This window comes from Geospiza fortis, unplaced genomic scaffold (assembly GCF_000277835.1).
Source record: "Geospiza fortis unplaced genomic scaffold, GeoFor_1.0 scaffold182, whole genome shotgun sequence".
Taxonomy (NCBI): Eukaryota; Metazoa; Chordata; class Aves; order Passeriformes; family Thraupidae; genus Geospiza; species Geospiza fortis.
Window position 1 is genome coordinate 1485919 of NW_005054367.1, and position 19163 is coordinate 1505081.

At 43.3% G+C, this 19163-nt stretch overlaps 1 protein-coding gene across 2 annotated transcripts in view; it reads left to right on the forward strand.

Annotated features, from left to right (window-relative positions):
- Positions 1 to 19163, forward strand: part of OXSR1 (oxidative stress responsive kinase 1) — an 87465-nt gene that overhangs the window by 44263 nt on the left and 24039 nt on the right. For both annotated transcript variants that reach the window (XM_031059733.1, XM_031059734.1), the window contains 2 exons: positions 9235 to 9290; positions 18364 to 18473. In XM_031059733.1, the coding sequence (XP_030915593.1) occupies positions 9235 to 9290; positions 18364 to 18473 (166 nt within the window). The remainder of the gene's footprint in view (positions 1 to 9234; positions 9291 to 18363; positions 18474 to 19163) is intronic.

The following is a 19163-nucleotide window of genomic DNA, read 5'->3' on the forward strand; positions in this document are numbered from 1 at the left end:
CCATGCAGTACAGGGGTGCAGGTGGGCTCCAGGGTGATGCCTGAAGGTGTGGCTGCTGCAGTCAGGTGTTTGTCCCCCTGTCCTTTCCCTCACATCCAGGAGCTGCCTCTGAACTTGGTCACTGGCTGTCCTGCAGTTACTCAAAGTAACTTTGGGTTAGTCCAAAGGAAAACCCAACTGGTAGAACTGGTAGAATTGGTACAATTGCTCTGGCCTTTTATAAAAGGGACAGGAGTTTTTAGGTTTTTCTCTCTGCTTTGCTACATGGAGATGAGAAGCAAGAAAAATATGATTAAGAGTGGGAAAATAGAGTTTGGGTGATCTCCTAGAGGTTCTGCAGCAGTGACAGGTTTTGGTCAGTGATCCATGACTGAGTTGTACACTCAAGTAATGGTGGTTTTTAGCAATTCTCAAATTGTCAGGAGTGTTTGAATTTGATGTGTTTCCAGGGGGAATAATCATTCAATGGCTACGGCATTAAATGTATCAAGTGAAAATGTAACAGACTCTGAGCTTTTACTCTGAAGAGACCTAGTGCCATTCACACATGTACAACACTGTTTGTGACATCTTTCTCATGTCACTGCCTTTATCTGGTGTAGATTGCTGAGACTAGGTCACCCAATACAGGCTCTTGCAGCATCTCTCCAGCAGCAGAGTAATTGTTTAAATTGTCTTGTTCATCTGTTCTGCTGTGATGATACATGATGTGAATAGAACTCACTTCAAAAAGACAACTTTGGAAATTGTTCCCTGGTTTGGTACACCAGAATTCCTGGCCTTCATAGATCCTAAAAGCTGCATATGTAGAGGTGCTTTAAACATTTATTCAGACCACTGCAGTCTTTTCATTCATGTCTTATGCTAAAGCAGGAGAAAAGGGCCACTTGCTAAATTGGTGTAGTAATATATTAAACACATTAGAAAATTTTGCAAGGCTGCATCAGAAAATATTTTTTATATTTACTAGATTGAATTATATCTTGCCTTGCAGAGTTCTAATAAAACTTTGATATTAAAAAGATAAGTGAATACTTTCAAAAACAAAAGTTAGGCAAAATCCACGCACATTTAGGACAACAAACAAAGAACTGCAACAGAGAAATCTATCCCTTCATGGCAGCTTGGAAAGCATCACCAAGTGAGATTGGGAGTGCAGTGAGGATTTGTTTCCCTTGTACAGATACCTGATTTTATAACTGCTTTCTCCATTTTATGGGGATAACTAGATGAAATAGAGATCCTTCTTCCTGTGCTGGTCATGCTTAAAACGATCACCTTACAGATTTTGGAGAAGGAAGTCTTTTTGACAGGTTTCTTGTGAGCCCTGGCTGTCCTGCCTTTCTCCTCTTGTGTCATGTTATAGACATGGCTGAGCAGGAGCTGTGGGTGGCTTTGTAGATGGGGACAGCTCTTGGCTGCATGGGGAATGCCTTGGACCTTTTGTATAGAGATAGACTCACTGCTTCTCCAGAACAGGATGCTGATTGTCTTTGGGAAATGGAGACCTTTTTCAGCTCCCCTGTGTCAATTTTGTTGTGGCCTAATTTGATCCAAATTGGTTGTATATTTGCCAGAATGCCTTTCATCTTTCCGTCATGGCAGGGAGCTGTGGGAATCACATTCCTGTTCCTTCTGCTACCTGATGCAGCTTGTACTCAAACTGGGGTGATGTACACATGGTAATTTTTTGGAAATTCCTATTTCTAAATGCATCAGGAACATATTCTGATGTGGCATTCACATTCTCTGAAAAAATTCCTTCGCCCAGGGTTTTTCTCCTGGGAAGCTGAAAGGCAGAGAGAGGCCTCAGACAAAAGGAAAACAATTCTTATCTCATTTGCTTCTCCTGTGTTGTGCTCATGTGGAATGTGTTTGGAGATTGTTTACCCACAGGTGATTGTTTCACTGGATTCTGGTGTGAGTTGTTTTCACTCATTGGCCAATCAGGGCCAAGCTGTGTCGGGACTCTGGAAAGAGTCACGAGTTTTCATTATTATCTTTTTAGCATTCAGTAAGTATCTTTTCTGTATTCTTTAGTACAGTATAGTATTCTTTTATATAATATAGTATAAGAAAGTAATAAATTAGCCTTCTGAAAACATGGGGTCAGATGCACCATTCTCTCCCTTTGTCAGTGGACCTGCATTTACAATACTGTGACCTGCAGGAGATCCTGCAGCATGGTGGTGTCACTGGTATTGCCACGTGAAGCAAACCCATCTCCTTCCACATGAAAGACTTTGACATGAAATACTGAAATAAGACCACGTTATAACTTGACAATTTCCCTCTGTTACCAAAGACTAAGGCAGGGTGTCCCAAAAATATCTGGGCCTCCAGGGTTAGGAAGAGACCTTGTGACTCCACAGCTCACTCTGGGTGTTGCTTTTCATGCAGCAGGTGTTAAAGGGTCTTTGTGCCTTGTCCCTACTGCAGTCCTTAGGAAGCAGGGTCAGGAAATGGACAGGGTGAGTAAATGCATTTGTGGAAGAAGTCCTGTTACATTTTTAGCTGCTGTTCAGCGTATGAAAGCTTGATTTTAAAGCCTGCTGGGCAGAGTCCTTTCCTTATACAAGAGAAAGAAACTGAAGTTCTGACAGAGTAGGGGAAACTTTAAAAGTGGTGTATGAAGTTGGAGATGGAGCTTCTCTCTTTCAGTAACTGCTGAAGGTTGTTAGAAGCGTGGGCTGTTTGGCAAATCCTCCTTGCCATGAGCTGATGTCACAGCAGTGATGTGCTTTGGGGCAAATGTGTGAAGCAAAGGCCTCACTTGCAGGAGGAAGTGGGGCTGTGAGTATTGGTATGGTTAGATCATCTCCATGTTAGGAGGCAGGCCTAGGTCCAGTGCTTGTAGCACTGTTTTCTGGCTGAAGGAGCTAATGTGTCTGAAAACTGTTTTTTAAGGGATTGGATTTAGCTGGCACAACTTGCCCCACATTGATGTGCACTTGAGGTTCTTTGAGCACTGCTGCTGGGCTGGAGGCTTGGCCGTGGATGGGAGGTGGAGTCCGAGGCAGGCAGGATCTGTCCTTGAACCACACCTCCCTTTAATCCTCTGTTAGGCTTGAACCACGTGGGAAGAGAAGGAATTAATGAGAGCACCAAACCATCAGAGACAAAGCTGGCACAGGAGTGAGAAGTGTGAGCTGGACATCATTTGCTGAGATAAAGGAAAATTGCAGATGCTGCAATAACGGAGGCTGTGTGACAGACAGGGACACAGTGAGGGATGTGACACACTGCTGCCTGTCTCACTTCATAATAGAGGCTTGCACCGAGTTAGCCAGGGTCTGCAACTCTTTCTGTACTGCCTCAGCATCTTCCCACACCCTGGAGCTATTCAGACAACCAAGATGACAGTGAATTTCAGGCAGATCTCCTGCAGCTTTCTTTAGTGAGTTGTCCCTTGTCTGAGCTGCCAGAGCGACTTGACCTAAAAGAAATCAAAATTGAGTCATGGTTTCTTGGGCCCCAAACCCTCTACTTAAAGCAGCAGTCCACTTCTGCAGCACTGGAGGGCAGAAAATTGAGAAGGGTTGTACCTAGTAAGTGCATTGTGGAGACTCTGAAAGATATTTTATGTTTTTACAATGAAGTACAATGGGGGATTAATTTCTCATGCAGCCCTTACTGGGGTTTCTGTTTGCCTATGCCAGGTGACAGGATGGAGTTATCTCTCCCAAGAGGTCTTCAGTGCACTCAGAGTGATCTGCCTGAATCTTATGGGTAGGGTAGGAAGAAAACAAGTACTTGCTGTACTCTTCAAGCTCTCTGTGATGGAAGCTGACAGTCCATTCCAGTGGGCTTTGGCTTCACATGGTTCTGTTTGCAAAGTCACAGTCTGTCAGTCACTTCTGCCTTTCAAAGCTTTGCTTCAGACTGCTTAAAAAAGAAAAAAAGGTTTTAAAGTTCCTGGTAACATTGGATTATTCATCTAAGTTTCTCCAGCCATTAAAATGATAATTCACAAGCCTTTAATTATTTCCCACCCATGTAGCCTATATGAAGGTGTAGCTTCAAAAATGCTTCCAGTGTTTTGAGTTTAGGAGTTAATTATGAGTTGCCTTGTGCTGCTGGCTCAGCTCCTGTGTGGAGGCCGTGGTCTTTTACCACAGCCCAGCAGCTGCCAGAGCAGCTCAGAGAAGAGGGAAGCTGCAGTTGCTGTGCTTGCCTGATCCTGGGCAATAAAGCATGTCACTGGGCTGGTCCCCTGCTGGAATTTATGGCAGCCTGGCTGCTGCTGCTGAGCCTGGCTGCCAGTGGCCACGAGGACCTGCTGAGAGGGCTGTGGATGAGCAGGGATGGAGCAAGCTGTGGACTTGGCCCTCTCTTCCCTCCTCTTATGCTGGGCTCAGCAGGGAGTATGGAAGCTGCTCTGCCAGCTCTCTGCCATTGGAAAACCTTCAAGCTCTGGGAGATGTTTCAGAGTCTGGCTCTGCAGTTCAGTACAGCACTGTAACAGGCAGTAATTGCACCTCACCCTAAAGTTTGGGACTTTAGGTTCAATGCTGTGGCATGAAAATTTAGTGCACACAGCTTTTCTGAGCAGGAACAGGGACATGCTCATGTATAGCACTTCAATACAATTGCCTTGAATGCCTTCTCCTATGCTGTACTGAACATACTGACATTTGAGGGGGTAAAAATACTGATCTGCCTGCATGCTGCAAGCCTAGTTTACATTTTGCAGCTCTAAATGTAAAGCTCTTGCCTGTCACCAGCTTTTTATATCTTGGCTTATAAGGCAGAGGGAAGAGGTGACACAGGTAACAGCATCTTATTGAAGGCAGAGGAATGTTTGATGCACTCATTTGGTGTAAAATGTCACAGATTGCCTCATGTTTAACAGTATGTAGAGATACTGTCCTGGAAGTATTTTACAAATTACTCAGAACAGTGTCAACTGCAGTAATTGGTTGCATTCAGCATAAATATTTTGAGTTATTCATTACCATTAAAAGAAAACAGTAATTGTTGCATCTTGCACCTTCTCTTTTTTTTAAATGAAACTTGGCAGGACGAACCACTCCTTCCTCGTGCCAAATTATGCACTATAGAGTTCAGTCCATGAAAATTTATTGTTGCAGTTGATGTAAATTGCATCTAATGGGCAAATGAGTCACGGCTGTGCTTACAGCCAGCTTTGTGCTCTAAAGGCACATGCCAGCAGGTTGGAAGCAGAGGCAGAATAAACAGAGCTTATCTCTTTCCCCTCTCCTGGGACAGGTTTCTTCTCCCTGCTGGGCTGCAGAGCTCCTGGGGATGACATTCTCTGCTCAGATCCCTTCAGTTGTGGTTGCAGTGGCTGTAACAACCACTATGGGGTTAGGCCAAGGATTGAGGGCTACAGATGAGGGTGGATCTGAGCATTTAGCAGGATTTTAAGCACTCTTTATTGTGGGAACAAGCCACCAGGATGCAGTTCATGTAGTTTTCCTGTGCCCCGCTGAAAAATTAATTGAAAGCAGTGTGGGAACACATCACTTGAAACTGGGGAGCATCATCTCATTGCCTTCCTGTGCTCCCAAATCTGTAGCTGGAGTTCAGCTGTAATTTTGTTGTTGGGATGAGATTTGTTCATACAGCAGCTCATGCCTGGGGCCCAGCCCCATCCTGGGGGCATTAATGTGATGTAACTCTTGTCTGGTCAAACTGGGAAGCTAATCCAGTTTGGAATGCAGATGGAGAAGGGTTTCTGCCCTCCTGTGAAACCTTTCAAGGTTGATGTGGAGAATCCAGCTCTGCACTGGAGTGAGTCCAAGCCTCTCTTCCCACTCTTGTTGTGAAGTACAAGGTAAATGAAAACATAGTCCTTATTTTGTGGAAAGACTCTTGAAGGCTTTAGAAGAGAAGAAGATGAAGCTGTGGAGCAGGATTGTCCAGAAGTACTGTAGCATTTGGTAAGCTCTTGACAAGAAAGTTTACTCTAGCCTTCTGTAACTTCATTTAAAATGTGATATAATTATTGTTTATGCTAAAGCTGCTTCCTGTTTCCACTGTAGCAATTATGCCAGAGGCACACAATTTATTCCCAGTGTATCAGCCCAGGATATGGTCATTACCACATTAATGGGAAGTGCCTTCAGATTGTTACACTTGGCAATAACTATATCCTGGAGTAACAAACTTCTTGCCATTCAGCTCACAAGTTTATAAGCATCTCCTGATGAAAATAAACAGGAAAGCACTGATCATCTTTCCCCTGCCCCATTGCTTCAAATGCACTTAATTTTAAATATGATTTTAGAGGAGAACCTGCTTCAAAGATGCTGCTACTGCACCAGTGTATGCTAAAGGAAGGGGTGAGTGCTCACCCAGTGTTACGGCTGCTCTGTGTTCACCTCATGCTGGTGCAGTGCTGTTACACTGGGGTAGGGATGGGAAAGCTGGAAATTGCTTCTATGGAACAGTGACTCCTCAGTGGAAGCAGTGACTCCCCAGACATCTTGCTGCCCCATCACTTTTGCTGCTCTGGGGTGGAGTGTGCCAGGCTGGGGTGAGTGATGGCCTTTGCAGAGGGTGGTCACTGTGAAGAAGTGCCACATGTAGTGGTGATGTAGTTCTGTAGTTTGACTTTGATATTTGGCAGTGGCTGTTTTGGCCTCCTGGATTTCATATTGTGGCCATGACTTGTTTTAATTTCTTGAACCAGCTTCAAGCATCATGTTTACTGACTTTTGTTCACAGTGAGAAAATATGTAAATTTTAATTAATCCAAGCTGAAGTTAAAAAGAAAGCAAACCTCTTGACTTGAGAGGGTTAAGGGCCTGGAATCCTTGGGCTCATTTTTTCTATGGGATTCAATCTGAGTGCTTGTTTTGCTACTTCTTGCACTCCAAGCCTGTCCAGCTTCTCTGTTGTGGTGGGATGGTTTGCTGATAGGGAATGCCTGCTGGTTTCTGGCTGCTGATGCTACACTAGTGAAACCTGCCTGAGTTGTTTTGGATTGTGAAGTGTGTGATAGTTGAGACATCATCCTTAGTTTTGCTTAAAATCTTCCCTGGCACTTCCTTAATGCTGAGTGTGGTGTGTTGTGGGGGCTTGGTGAGCCACAGATGCAGCTCTGCCAGAGGGGAAGTTTGGAAAGGCTGCACAATTCTGCATGGCCCAGCTTGCTGGGGAAATGCTCCAGCATCCTGGGTTGCCTTGGAGTACAGATGGAAGAGGAAATTACTCTTACTCCAGTAAGAGAATTAATAACTTCAACAGGCAACCTCATGCATCCTATTCCTTTCCCCACGACCTGGAACTGGCAGGGCCTCGTGCATCCTGGCTGTCACAGGAGAATCAGCTGTGGGTAAACATTTCCAGTAGGATTGGAGAGTTTCCTGAACACCCTGTGTTCCCTCTGAATTAGTGCTGGTGTGCAGGAGGATTCCTGGAGGTGGCTGTGCCTGTGCCAAGCACATTTCACACCCTGTGAGCCAGCTCCTCACCTAGGACACAGCAGGCTTTGGTGCTGTGCTCTCTGTGTGCTCCTGGGGCTGGATCCCAAAGGCATCTTCTACCTAAATATTGGCAAGGAGCTTTTCCATTCCTCCTTTTACTGGACCATGAGCAGTTTGTGGGAGTTCAGGGCTCAGTCAGGTTTGTATCTCTTTTGGCAATTAGCTCAACAGCAGCAATTATGTTGCATTTGGCCAGTGGATGCTAAGGAGGGGTAGTGTAGCCCCATGCTTAATTCTGCATTTAATCCCTTCAGGTCCTTCATGTATTTAAGAGCATCCACTGATGCTGTGTTGTCTGCAATGGCTACCAGGTGCTGGTTGCAGGAGAAAAACAAAAATGATGCTTCTGGAAGGGAAAGTCAGCTTTCTGAGGCTATCAGATCTATATGAAGTTCTGAAGTTGTGACACATATTCATTATTAAAGCAAATAAGAATTTTTCCTGTACTTGTTCTCACACCTGTGCTTCAAACTGGAGTTAGGCTCCAGGATAGGCATTGCTAGCAAGAGGTGTACATCTGGCATGACTTGAAATACCAGTTTGAAGGCTGAAGGTGCTGTCTGCTGCAGTTTGCTGTTCATCTTTACTGGAACTGTCTTATGAACAGTTTTTTTCTGCTGTGTGCTGGGTGAAAAGTCTTGCCATGCCACTGTCCTAGACTGGATATTGGGAAGAGTCTGACAAATGCTAGTGCTGGAGAGGATGTGTTTAAAATTATCCTGGCCTGTAACTGGCAGTGGCCCAGCCTCCTCTTCAGAATAGCAAAGCCAGGAAGGGGGAGATTTCCAGGGCCTGACTGGGGCTCTTTGGCCAGGCCATCACACCAGTTCTGTTCTCATGATGCACTAGGGAGAAGAGAAAAAAATAGCTTTGGACTTCTTTCTGTATGTGAAAGGATTTGGAATATTTGCCAAAGGCAGTGGAGGGAAAATCTGCTTGTTTTGGGGTTGTTTTCCTCTTTTTGCTCCCGTTCCACGTGGGTTCCTGGGCAGTGCAAGCTTTGCAGCCTGTGCTGATGAACAGGGGTGTCAGCTGTGAAGTGCTTCTCTTGGCTTGGCCTGTGAAAATAAACTGGAAAACTTCAAAGTGTTTGCAGTGAAAGCAGTGTTCCCCTCAAGAATGGAGAAGTGTTGCTGTTAACCTGAAAACCAGAGCTTTTGGCTAAAAAGGGGAAAGTACAAAACATTCGTAGCACATGCTGAATGTTCTTGTGTGTTTGTTCATTAAAAGGAAAAAAAAAAGATAACAGGGAGACTTTTTTTTTTTCACTGACCAGGCTCATTATGCCAGAAGCAAACAACATTTTTCTGCTCTCTGGATTTTTCCCCAGTGTATGGGGCTAAACTGATGTCCTGAGGAAGCACAAGAACTTCTGCAGGGCTGGAGAGCAGTGAGATGTGGGGCTGGGTGAGAACCAGATCAACTCACTGTCTCTTCCCCTAAAGGGGTACATGAGTATCTGACCAGTGCTAGGTTCACTTTTCACCTTTTTAGCTAATTCTAAGAACCTGGGACAAACCACTTTCCTTGCACTTTTAAGGGTACCTTCTGCAAAGTTTTCATTTTTCTTCTCTGTGTGAAGGACCTAAAATATAAATCATATGAATGCTACTTAGTGTCTGTCTACTGAAGTTACAGTGAAGTCCTTATTGCTGCATGATTTGAGGCAAGAAATACTAATAAAAGAAACAAAGGGTAAGAAATAATAACCTTTTAATATATTTTTGTTGGTTGAAATAAAGATTTAATGACTTCCACTTATTGTTCCTTTATCTTTCTGCAGGGATGTGAAAGCAGGAAATATTCTTCTTGGAGAAGATGGCTCAGTGCAAATTGCAGGTAACTTCCCTGGTAGCTTTGAGTAAACTTTAGGCATAACTGCATATCCAAGGAAATAGTTTAATGATCAAGGAGAAACCTGCATAAAAATGTTAGCTTCTAAAAGCCCCACAGTTCATAAAACAAACAAAAACCCCCAGCAATAAACAAGCCAGGAACCAAAGGAAAAAGCCAACCCAGAGTTTATTATGTCTTGTTATCTTAAAATACTATTGCTTGGAATAATGACAATCAGCAGATATAAATCATTTGATTGTGAAGTCCTCAGAATCAATAGATCAGATAAAGTTCTTGGCATAAGCTAGTCAGATTTTGACATCAGCAAGTTTGTAGCCTTGAAAGTGGAGTGCCCAGACCTCACTAATTTATCACTGACGTGTGAGGTGGTTTTCCACAGGTCTCTGGTGAAAGGTGGACAGATCCATCAGAAGGAAGTGGGCATATCTGATGGTAAAAGTCATTTAAGGAAAGATCAGCTGGTCAGACTGCTCTGTGGATGCTCCCTGCTCTGCTTCAGTTGAGTTGGATGGCAGAGAGGGTGTTTAAGTGGCTGCCCTGGCCCAGCCCAAACTGGGGTGAGCTGGAAGTCTTGGGAGCAGTCATGCAAAGCAAAACTGTTCAGACAGTTGCTTTAGCTAATACAGATGTGCCTGGAGATGTCTGCTGCAGTCACTGCTGACATGAGCTGCAGCACCAGAGCTGTGCTGGAAACAGTCCTGGGTGGGGGTAGACTGTGTGGAAAAGGGTGCTTGTGGAGTGTTTTGTCCCCTGATCCTCTCCTTATGTTTTATTTCCTACGGACTTCACTCTTCTTTTCAGAAATCAAGAATTATTCCCCATCCCTGAAAACATTCAAAATTGAATGGGGCTCTGAGCAGCCTGTTGTGATTGAAGGTGTCCCTGGCCATGGCAGGGGGTTGGACAAGATGACCATTAAAGGTCCCTTCCAAGCCAAACTATTCTGTGTTTTTGATTATTATTATTGTTACAGACTATTAAGTAAGCCAAGATTTTTGGAGAGTACATTTAGAACCTGTGATATTTGTTTTTCCTTCTCTTCCCAGCGTGCTGTTTTCCTATCCTGAGTACAATTTTTCTCCAGTTCTCTTTTCCCTCACTACTGTGTTCTTCCCATGGATCTTGTAGTGCCTTTCCAGTCCTAGTGCCACCTCTAGCTGGGGAGCAGAGCTCTGTCCCCTCCTGCCAGCTTGACAAATATCCCTGTACATGTGTAACCTTTCCAATCCCATATTTATTTGGGAAGAGCCATATCTGTGTCTTTAGTGCCCTGTCCTGCTGGTAGTCACAGCAATGGTCAGGCCAGTGTGGTGGGAGTTTAGGGGACAAGGCAGTGACAGTTGTGTGAGGGAGAAGTGCCTGTAGCATTATTTATTGCTTTGGAATATCTATGCTTGGCTTTGCATCTTGGAATGAAAGGTGTACATTTTCCACCAGGAAGCAGAACACGTTGCAATGCAGTTTTTTCTAGGTAGCTCTCCTCTCTGTAGAGGACAGTAAGCCCTTTTACAGGACATTACACCTATTTCTGTTTAAAAACCTGAAGTGTCTTTGTGTTCTTTTGTAAATCTCCTGGTTTCCTTAATGCCTGCTGTTACATTTCTAATGAGGTGTAAATAATTCAGTTATGTGGCAGCTGTTGGAAGGTAGGGAGTGGCTTCCAAAATGCTCAAAGGAGCAGACTTTATGCAGTGAAATCCTACATTTTTTCCACGATAGGACCAAGATATAACATGTTGGATTTGTAATTGCACAAGCTTTTGATGCTGTTTTGGGAGAGGCTGCAAAAAGCTGTAACTCTGAATGTTTCTGCTAGCCTAAAGAGAGCTGCTTGAGTTTCTCTTCCACAAGGCTGTCAGGGCTTGCCTTTTTTGTATTAAGGCTCACTAGCAATAGGTATTTGTGTATTTTTTTTCTGCTGAGCAATTTTCAGTTGATAAATAGATTTAAGGTTGACTGGTCTTTGCTCTGTGCATTTCAGAGGATTTATTTTGCCTGTGATTGTACATGTTCCCTAGACTGAGCTACTCGTGGTTTATATGTGCAACACCTAAATGATGAAATTCATCTCTCTGCATATCCTGTGAAAGCAGCACTCAGAGATGTGCAAAGTTCCTCTTTACAAATTCTTTCTCTGAACATGCAAAAGGACCAACCCTGCCACCTTTCATCAGCCACAGCAGGGCCACTAAACCAAGGTCAGAGGGTTCACTGCAGTGGCAGGAAGCACTTCAGTTTCTGTGGAGGCAGCTGATGACTTGAAAGAAATGAAAATAAATGAATTAATAATAGAGAAGAGCCTGACCTGGTCATAACACGAGATTTTGTTTCTGTGGGAATTTCTGACACTTAAGCTTCCTTGCCTCCTGACCCAGGATGAAGTAGCAGAATTTCTGGGGAATTTTTTGAGGAGGAAAAAATGCTGGAAGCAAACCAATCCCAATAAAATGAGATTTGTTTCAGCAAGATCAAAGCACTCGCCTTTGACAATAATATTAATGCATATTATGAATAATTCTGTTGATTGTTGAGTGCTTCAGTTATGGGCTAGATGACATCACTTCGTTCCCATGAAACAAATGCTCTTAAGTTTCTCTGGAAAGTTACACCACGAGATAAAAAACAAAAGCTTGATCAGCTGTGGAATGTAGCCTGAGGGTTGGAGTGAATGGGGCACCTCCCTGCAAGGAGCTGGTTTGGTATACATGAAAAATTTAAATCATGTAGCAAGGAAGAACGACTTCCATTCTTTTATATCCTTCCCTTCTGACACTCCTCTATCCAAACTGCCTGTGAACAGTGGTTAAGAAGGTCTTATTCAATCTTTGGCTTTTGTGACCTTGTGTTCCTGTGCATTTCCTCCTGCTTGACACAGTTCCTATTCCTTGCCCCTGATGAAATGTAATTCTCAAATGTAAGTGAGGAATGTACATCTCAATCTGGAGATCCTTTGAGGGGAAAAAAGCAAAGTTGCATTTGAGATTGAGTGGTGGAAACCTCACTGCAGGACTGTACCTCCACAACGTGTCAGTGAATTTAACTGCTTGAAACTTTCACTGTGTGGAATTCATGGCAGTAATTTTGCTGCACTATTACGCAGTTCTAACCAGTGAAAATTAAAGCCTCTTTTGTGAATTTTGGGCTGTGCAATTCTGTTAAGGCTGAACAGAAAAAGCAACTTGATGAAGGACATTTCTCAGGTTCTGTTTGTAACCCTGAATTGGTATTTGTGCATATGGGGAAAGCCACTGTGGGAGCACTGTGAGTTGAGGTTGCTGCAGGTAAAGAGATGGAGAGATCTGTGAGCTCGGGGGCATCTGCTGGAAGTGGGAACTCTCAAAATTCCTCTAATGGCTTGCACAAATTTCCCAGCTTGAAACTCCTCCCCAAGTCTTATTTTTACTCATGACTCTATTTTTAACTGTATCGCTCCTTTGGCTTTCAAAAAGTGCATCCACTGACCCAAGGAGAAAATTGCCTTCAACAGATCCAGCTGACCAGCGAGACCTAAAGTGAGGCAGTTTGCTTCTATCTTAACATTTCTCTTTTTTTCCCCAAGGGCACTTGGGCTTGTGGCTTGGCACCAAGTTTTTGGAGCCTGTTACAATTCACAGTGTCACTTTCTCAGTTTGAAGTGTTCTCCTTCACACTGGGTTAATCTGCCTTCTGGAGAGAGCAGGACTCTTTGCCAGATACCATTGTTCAGGGCTGTGCTGACAGTGGTTGCAATGTAAATGGAGATAGCCATGTTCTTTTGTGTTCCAGCCTCTCCATGGCAATTACTTAATTTCTTTTAATCAGAGCATAAAACCTCTTTGCTCTGGCATTTATCAGCTCCCTGGAGTCTAAAAGTGCACGGATAAAAACACTCTGTCAACATAAAACTGCATCGGCATCAGTATTGATGCATAAACCAGGAGATGGCTTCTCACAGTAAGCAAGGCTTTGCATTTGTCAGTTTATTTAATTATGCAGGAGCTATAAATTACTGTGAAATGAAGTGAACATCTTGATAGACTGGGAAGGGATGGGAGAGGTTGAGCAGAAACTCTCCCAGGATGCATGAGACTTGCTCAGTATGAGCCATGCTTCAGTCATGGCATGATGTGGGCATCCTACTGAGACTGAATTCAGACCATATCTTTGTTTTCCTCTGATTTTATCCACTGGGATATTAAATAATGCTGCCACCCACCCCTCTGAGATTGAATGTGATGATACAAGTGTCTGTTGAGGGCTGAGAGGCACACATCCCTCCATGTGTGGGATTTTTTGGTTCTGGAGATGATAACGCGATGTCTTTAGGATTTAAAACCAGAGAAATCTCAGCGCGCTCCTGAGAGGTGCCCGCAGTGTCAGCCCTGGCCTGGGCAGGCTGTGTTGCCAAGCAGTTGAAGTAGATTGAGATTTCACTAAGTTGTTCAGGACTTGCTAATTGATCCTGGGCAAATTGCCTAACCCCTCTCTCTCTTTATCTATTTATAAAACGGGGATAGTTAAGGCCAGGCAAAACTTGTGTAACTGAATTTGTGTAACTTTCCACAAATCCATGCCAGCTTGTCACCGGTTCGCTGTGTTCCTGACTGCTCTTAATTCATGGCACTAAAATAGCGCTCTACATAAACATAGAGCTATGATGCAGGCAGTGTCATTCCCCACTTTCCCTTAGGAAACTCTAACTTTGGGAGATTAAATTGCCTGAACAAGGGGCAAAGCACAAATCTAACTTGGGAGGGGAGTGTTGATTGAAGGGTTCGCTCGAGGAGCCTGTGTTGTATCATGAACACCTTGGAACCTCTTCTGCCTTTCAAAAAAAGGGCCAAAAGTATTTTTCTCTATGATTGGTGGAGACTTCTAGGGCCTCTCCTGCAGCAGAGAGTTGTGAAATAACTTTTTCTTTGTGTCACTGGTACTATCTGTGTTTCCTGAAGAGATGTTTTACTGTTTGATTATTGAAACCACTTGTGAACGTCTCCGAGGGCAGTGGGTCGCGTCACCCAGCCTGGGATTTGTCATCCTGAAGTTACTTTGTGAAGTAGGAGGACAAGTGTGCATTTACAGATCCAATACCACTGTGCATCAACCTAGACTTTAAAAGGAAAGAAGCCTTTGATTCTTGTTCTCCAGTAATCTTCCTTTTATCTGGTGTCCTACCACCTGCTGCGTTCTCAGCACAAAATTGCTATTTATCACTGCCTTCCTCTTCTTGCTGCCAGGTTCATTCATCTTCAGTGCTCTAAAAGCTTTAAGGTTTGCAGGAAAGCACAAAGTACAACTGCAGATATTTTCTGATGGTGAACAACTGAACAAGAAGGAAGGTGACCAGAGAAAATAACATCTAGTGCTGTCTTCTGAAATGCTTTTTGTTTAAAGACAACTCAAAGTGATTTTGAAGGCAAGATTGAATTATTCTGTTTTTCTGCCCCTGTTGAAGTTGAAAACTGCTTTAGGGTCTGATTCAAGCATACCAAACTCTGTAGGAGCCCCTCTGATATCAGCAGGTTTTAGTCCTGGCTCTTAGTGCACATTCTTCCTTTCTTTCCCTTCTATGTACCTTGTAGGTAGCTACATGTAGTAGCAGGCACTTGGGCTTTATAGGATTAAGGTAATGTAACAATATGAGAGGGCCAAGGAGAGATTATTTTTAACAGCTGACTTGTAGATTTAGATGAAACAATCTAGAATATGGTAGAAATGTATCTTCCTGAGAGACACACCTGCAGTGGTGCCTGTTGTGATGTGGTTCTGCCACAGCACTCTTATGTTGCTAAGTTGTTTGTTACTGGGTCTTCCTTTTCAACTTCTACATTTCCAGAGTGGCCAGAGTAGTTTTTAAGTTTGACAATTTGGATACCATAGTACCAGGAATTGGTGCCTCATGGCATGCTTTTTCAAACACTACTCTGCAACTTCAATGCTGCTGTAGACTGTCCTGTAGGATATGTGGTTTGCAGCATGTTTCTGCTGGAAGAGACGAAATTTGCCATATTTTATGCAGAGCCTGCCTCAGCAGAATTGAATTCCCATCCTGGATTGGTTTTGCTGTGATATGAAAGTCTGGAAGTCTGGAAATACACATCTTTATGGGTATATATTTTTTTTTTTGCGATCTTTGGTTTAAATGACTGAAACACTCCAACAGATGAATCTTTTCTACATTGCTTCAGAAAAAAGAAAAAAAAAAAAGAAAAAAGATCCCACCACTTCCATCCAGACACCCTGGAGACTGTTATTTGCTGTCAGATTGCTGGAAGGCTGCAGTTTTTGGGCTCCTTTGGGATATCTGACAGTCGGTGGATCCCCAGCAGTGGTGGTTACTGGTATTGCAAGCCAGCTCCAAGCGTTTCCAATTCCTCCCTGTCTCTGGTGATTCAGTCCTTGCCAGTTATCCCCCTAGTGAGCCAATGTAAACCACGAGCTGCCAAGGAAGAGTACAAATGTGTACACACTTCAGAGCTATCCCGAATTTCATGGATTTCCCCATTTTCTGGAGTTCAATTCATTTGCAATAATCGAGTTCTGTTTTAACCTTTCTGGGGGCAGAGAGACTGAGGCACAGATGGTCCCAACTGCTCAGAAGAAGGAATTTAACCTGAACTTGTGGTTGGAGTTGTGTTTTATTGCTTTCCAGATATTTCCTGAGAGCAGGCACATTCTTATCTGAATAGCTGGGGCTTGGATAAAGTTAGTAAGATGACATTTGAGAAGATGGTCCCAAAGTCATTCCTTACAGGGGAGTAGCACAGGCTGTTTGAGCCTGTTTTAGCCCACTGGAAATGAGGGAAATTAATTGGGAAAACATTAAATAAATCAACCATGTAATGAAATAAACTTTAATTCCATTTAAGCTTTCTTCAGATGGCAGATGTAAGGGCCTGATTTCCATCTGGAATTTATAAACCCGGGTTTGATGTGAGATGTGGTGAATACTGTGTGAAGGACTTGTGTTTTTACTGCTGGAATGCTTTTGCTTTGAATGGCATTTCCTTTCCCCTCAAAATGGCTGCATGGAAACTTGAGGTAAGATAATATGTGCAAGTTCAAATACAGCACATCACAATAAAATGCTGATGGCACTTGGACAAGTTTCTGTTAGTATTATCTTATTTAAAAGAACTTCTGATTGCTCTTGTGTTTAGAACAATAGATCTTGGGAGACTTCCTGTAATGAGCAGTGAAAGGCAGCTTTACTCTGAATCTTTTAGGGAGCTCCTGCAGTTTCTGAGAAAAGCAAAAATGGTGAATACTCACATGGAAGATCGCAAAGCAAAAATCACCTTTGCAAAAAATGGATTTCCAGAAGATTCAGATTGCAGTACTGATTGGGACAGTGATCCATCTAGGAGTGCTAAAACTCCAAGCATAGCAGGAAGCCAAAATGCCTTTGGGAACAGGAAAAAAAACAGGTCAGCACATCTGGAAGAGCTGAATCCTAATGATAGGCTTTTGTTAGTGCTTATTTTAGCCCTGTGATTTCTGTGCAGCTTTATTTAATGTCATCTTGCAGTTACCCAAGTCTAGTACTTCAGTGGGCACTAAGTTTCTCTCCTGGAAGTCTGTACTGAAGTGAGCTGGAAGCTTTCAGCATCTTCTGAGTGATAACTTCAGAGGTGTTTCTCAAATATTGAAATTCTAATGAGAAGTGACTCACTGCACTGCTGGTGTGATGCAGAGGGAATTTGGGGCAGTCCTCATATGGATACCATGACTTACACATTGTAAGGAGGGATCTTATGTTGCAGTTAATTCTCCAATTTAACATCCTTAAGCCATGGAGTAACTCTGGTTCCTCTGGCCACAGAAGCAAAGGCTTTTACATTTTGCATTGTCAACAGAGTTTCAAGAATTTTCAAACCAGTTGTGGTCAATAACATTCTGGTTTTATGTTAAATAGCCCTGGAATTTCAGAGTTTGCCCTCCAAGTCTGTCACCAATCTCAAAAATGGCATCTGAGATTTTGATTGCTTGTACTGTGTTTAAAAAAAAAAGTGTGTGTGTGGATAAAGTTGTGGGGAATTGAGTTATAGGCACATTGCAGGCCTGTAATTCAGCAATACATAAATAGTGTGGTTTGGAGCAGTTCTGTTTTAACAGTTTCTCTGTTACTTGATTTTTTTTTTTTTTTCCTCCAAACAAAGTGCCATCCTCTCTTGAATGACTTGGTTGCCAGATCTTTGGTAATGCTCTTCTCTGAACAAACATACTTTATTCTATCCCTGTATGCTGCTGCTGGTAACAGGTTCTGTTTTCCATGCCATTTTTAATTGCATAAAACATGAGGTTACAGCATAGTTTTCACATAAAAGAGTGATTTGTTCCAAGAAATGCAATTACCAGTGAGCACAAAGGGCATCCATGAGCATCCTGGTTTGTGAAAGGTGTTTCAGGTGGGGTGATGCTGTGCAGGGTGTGAATCAGTGTCTGTGAGGCTTCCCTGGGATGCTCAGGCTGGTTTGTGGCATGTTCAGTATCATCAGGAACCAGTCTGAGGTCCTGTTAAAGCACTGAGCATTTCAGCCATGGAGGATTATCAAATAAAACATGTTCTGGTAATAAAAAATCCAGAATAAAGGGCTGATACCTCAGTTAGAGAACAGTTAAATGCTTTCAAGGGACTTTTTCTGCACCCAGCTTGATTGCTGTGGATGTTACAGGATGCTGCTCGAGGGTCAGTGCAGTTGTGTGTGTGTGCAAATGTAAATCCAGCTCTGGCTGGCAGGGCAGGTTTGTACAGCAGCAGGGCTGCTGGGCAGTGTGGGCAGGCTCTAATGTGACCAGTGGGCTGTAATGGAAAGTGGAATTTTCCTCTCTGCCAGCCAGGGCTGAAAGCTCTGCTGTCCCCAGGAATTGAATGGTGAACTGCTGAATGGCAGTTCATGTACCAGCACTCAGAGCTAACTGTTGATCATTCCTCCTTTATTAGGAAACCCCTCATGCATGACTGCATGGTCTGGTACTCAATGGGTGGCTGGAAATATGAGGGGAAAGAAGGGACAGCCCTTCAGTTTGCTCAGGATGTGTTCTTAATAAATTCTGCTTTTGTTTTTTTTTTCAGACTTTGGTGTTAGTGCATTCCTGGCCACTGGTGGTGACATTACCAGGAATAAAGTCAGGAAAACCTTTGTGGGCACACCTTGCTGGATGGCACCAGAAGTTATGGAACAGGTGAATTGTTTTTCCCAATGTCCTCTGAGCTGATCTGCACCTGGAATTCCCTGTTATCAGCAATGACTATGTTTATTTCCCACTAAGATGATAATTTGACATCCTGAAGGGTTTTCTTAAACTTAAACACAGGATTTTCTTTGACTATCCTATTGCAGCCAGACTCTTACTGGGGAATGTAAAGTGTTCACTAGATTTTTGCTCCATTGCTTCTCTTCAGGCTCCTGCCTAAGGTGAGGATGAGGCAGCTCAGTTGTTGCATAAAGAAGATAAACCTGCCCCTCCCTTTTGCATGAATGTGAGGTAGAGTAGAAATAGTTTCACACGTGGTGAATATGCCACACACAGCTCAGTGATGTGCTCTTCTGCATCTGCAAACATAAGAATTTGGGGTAGTTAGTTGTGATATGTCACAGTGGGGGGTTAATTCAGTATAATGACATGCATTTGACTTCATTCAGGTTTTTAACTTATTTTTAAATGCTGAGGAATGCTTGCATCTCCCCCTTGTTCCTCTGCTGTTTTGGCTCACTAAAAGATGTCATACTTCTTCCCCTTGCACGGAGAAATGCCACTTTTTGTCCTCCACTGCTTCTAGACTGAACTACAGAAGCTTTGTCTGTGTGACTTCTGGTGAAGGACACCTGGAAACTTTGTTTAATGTAAAATTGCTGCCATTTCTGAGCAAAA